A 3,319-nucleotide genomic window follows, 5' to 3' on the forward strand; every position below is an offset into this window, starting at 1 on the left:
CTACTCAGTTCCAAGAGTATATCCCCAATGCTCCTACAGACAGATCATGGTCAGCGTGCCATGGTTCACGCTCAAGAGCAGATCCCAGTTGGGGAGAGGGAGAGAGCAGTAGCTGAGGATCAAGCACTAGCAGAGGCCAAGACAAAGCTTCCTTATGCCATCTTTGATAGCGACAATGACTCAAACTTAGAGGACGTTGAGTACTTTCCTCCAGTCGCCAGGTCTCACGACACCGAGGTAGGAGGCTCTTCTTAGGATACACCGCAGACCTCAATTCCACTCTCTTAAGCACCTGAGATGACACCTTCTGTATCTCCTGCTGCACCACCTTCAGAGATTACCATCTTTCTCCAGCAGATGATGATGAAACAATAGATGGCAGCCCAGGCAGAGATGCAAGCGAAACTTCAGGCTGATATGCTTCGCTAGCAGAAGCAGCAGACAATGCTCATGTAATCACTCTAGCAGCAGCAGACCATGTTTGCAGCGCTTCAGACAGATAGTGAGAACAACTCATAGATGTTCTCATTCCTCTTTTAGCATACAGGTCTTCAGTTGCCAGCTACATCTCCATCACCAGATATAGCCCTGAGTCCTCTCCTAAGTAGTGTTGGTGATCTCTTGAGTACTCCGGCGTCAGGCTTCCCATTTTCAGCACTTTTCACCACCAAAGTCTTCTCTCTACCTGCTGGGACTTCTCAGAGGCCAGTGCTCCATTCGTTGACGTCACCTTTGACCACTAGGCCTCTTAGCTTCGAGGATTCTTCGCAGTTGACTGTCCTTGTTCAGCACTCCTCAGTCGTGCCTCCTTCTGTTGTGCATTCAGCTTTTGACGAGCTTGCGGCCACTCTTCAGAAAACAACAGCTCATGGTGTCGATACTTCTAGTTCCGATCCCTATCCTGACGCAGGGTCGACAGAGGTTCCTGCTCCTTTTGCATCTGTTCAGCCTTCAGCATGGTCCCTCTCTCCTATCATTGACGTTGTTGCAGCCAAGCACGACTCTTCCAACTCCAAGTCCGACGCTTCTCAGTTCGTGATGCAACCTTTTTTGACAGTGTCGGCTCCTCCATCTCCTCCAACCTCATGTACTTAGTAGGTTCTCTTTTTGGTGCCTAGATGCCAAAGGGGGGAGAGAGTAGTGTTAGGAGGAGTTGGGAGAGAGAGTCTTAGCTTGAGTGGCTAGAGAGCTTTTGTTTCAGATGGAGTTTAGGCTTTTAGACAGTTAGGTTCGGCTTGTTGGATCTTATAGATTTTGATGAAATGACAGACTATTTGGTTCTCTTTATTGATGTGTTTCATTTGTCATCATATTGTGTTTTTTCATGGGTGTTTAATTCTTGTTCTCCTAATATGATAGGTTGTTATAGTGCTAAATGTTCTCTTGCTTAATTGATATATGTTGTCTTTATCTAGTATGATAGTGTACATCAATTTATATCTTAAAATCTTCATTTGTGTTATCATTAAAAAAAAGATTATAGCATCTAGGATCTTAGATAAGTGATAAGTGTTTCGGTGATTAATAATAATTATATTATTGTAACTAACAATTTTATTTTAAAATATATAAAAAAAATAGTTTATAATGATAATTAAATATTCTTGATCTTAAGTTATCATTTTGATCCTTTTGAGCTTCAAGCAAATCACCGTGAGTCAGTGAGTACACAATACATCATCTATTGGCTTTGCAAGTCGCTTTGCCAACTTCGTGCAAGTAACAACGCGTACGAAGTGTTCAGTTATTGCAGCAGCCGTGAGCTCTGACCTGTGAGCCCGCTCTCCTCCATTGTCACCACACCTGAGCTGGTCCTGCCGAGCCTGCATTCCAATGCTGCGCGACATCGATGGCAGATAGGCGGAGGCAACTATGCATGCAGTCAAAGCTGCGACGCAGTCTGGGAGAAAGCTGCAAATGGTTACGAGACAAGGCGCCATGCCAGACCGGATTGCCCATCACTCTGTTTCAATCCATTGCTCTCAATCACGACAGGTACAAGTACAATGATGTAAAGAAGCACAGGAACAACCCAAGAAAGGAATCAAGATTCAATGACCCACCAGGGGGCGGAAAGAATTTCCTCTTTGTGTTGTTTGTAAAATTGTGTGCGGCAATGTGCGGTGATGGTGGATGAATAGCACCTAACCGGAATCGGCGCCAGGCCTGCTACCAGGAGGCGGCGGCGGGGAGGACGTCGGCGTGCGGGTTGCAGTCGGCGGAGAAGAAGTCGTTGCGCTCCAGGAGGGGCCGGACGCCGGGGTCCTCCTTGCCGTTGGCGCTCGGGTTGGGCTCCAGCGAGCAGTCCCCGCCCGGGCACACGCAGCACCACGCTGCCGCCGGCCCTGCCGTGTCCGTTGCCGTACCGCCCGGGCCTGAACCATCCTCGCCGGCCTCTCCGCCGCCATCGGCCAGCCTCTCCCGCTGGCTCCACCTACTCCCCGTCCTCCTCCCGCCAGTCTCCTGGACCACCGAGATGCCGCCGCCCCAGCAGGACGCCACGGCGGCCGGAAGGCCGCCCCGGATCGCCCTGGCAACCGCCTCGCGCCTCCCCTGTTTCTTGCGCCTCCCCTGCTTCTTGCCTCCTCGCTCCTCCTCATCCTCTCTCCCACCAGACGAAGAAGAGGACGCGGCCCCCAAGCTGGAGGAGTGGGGCGGACCGGGCTGCCTCCGCCGCCGGAGCTCGTCTCCCCATCCCCATCCCCCTCCACCCCCGCCCCCACCATTGGGCTGGCTCTCCCCTCCCGCATACATGCAACCGCCAAGAACACCCCGCCGATCAAGAACTGCCGCAACTGCGACGAGCGCTGGCCGCGGTCGATTGATTAACCAACAACCCACGGCCGCCTAATCTGCCCCCTCCGGCGCCGGGCGATGGAAGCGATGCTGCTTCGATCAATGAGTGGGGAAGATTGGAGCAGGAGGGGAACGAGGGGGAGCGAGCGAGACGAGCAACGCAACCCAACTACTAATTCGGTATCAATCCCGATATTTATTTCTTTGGGGATTTCGCTGCGCTATTATTGGGCACACAGCTTGCGCTTGCTTGGACACGGTGTCGCCGTGGCGGCTTCGCTTTCGCTTTCGCGCCACAAGTGCATGTTGGAGCAGACAGCAGAGGAACAACGCAATCGTTTTCTCGTCAAAAATGCGAGCTTGAAAGGAATGGATCGGCCTGTAATGGAGGAAGGTATATGCGAGAGAACATGTGATCGAAGGATGGTTGGGTTTACATTGGAACATGATGAGAAGGGTTTTTCTTAGAGAAGGTATCTTCTTCAAAGCAAGTTGTATTATTTAAACTCACACAAACTCACCG

General features: G+C 51.1%; 1 protein-coding gene across 1 annotated transcript; it reads right to left on the reverse strand.

Moving 5' to 3' along the window:
- Window positions 1-1,666: 1,666 nt before the first annotated feature.
- On the reverse strand, window positions 1,667-2,996 carry LOC133885098 (uncharacterized). Its single transcript, XM_062324735.1, has one exon. It carries the CDS (start codon window positions 2,752-2,754, stop codon window positions 2,170-2,172), a length of 585 nt encoding a protein of 194 aa, XP_062180719.1. The 5' UTR covers window positions 2,755-2,996; the 3' UTR covers window positions 1,667-2,169.
- Window positions 2,997-3,319: the final 323 nt, after the last annotated feature.

This window comes from Phragmites australis, chromosome 11 (genome assembly GCF_958298935.1).
Source record: "Phragmites australis chromosome 11, lpPhrAust1.1, whole genome shotgun sequence".
In the NCBI taxonomy this organism is placed as follows: Eukaryota; Viridiplantae; Streptophyta; class Magnoliopsida; order Poales; family Poaceae; genus Phragmites; species Phragmites australis.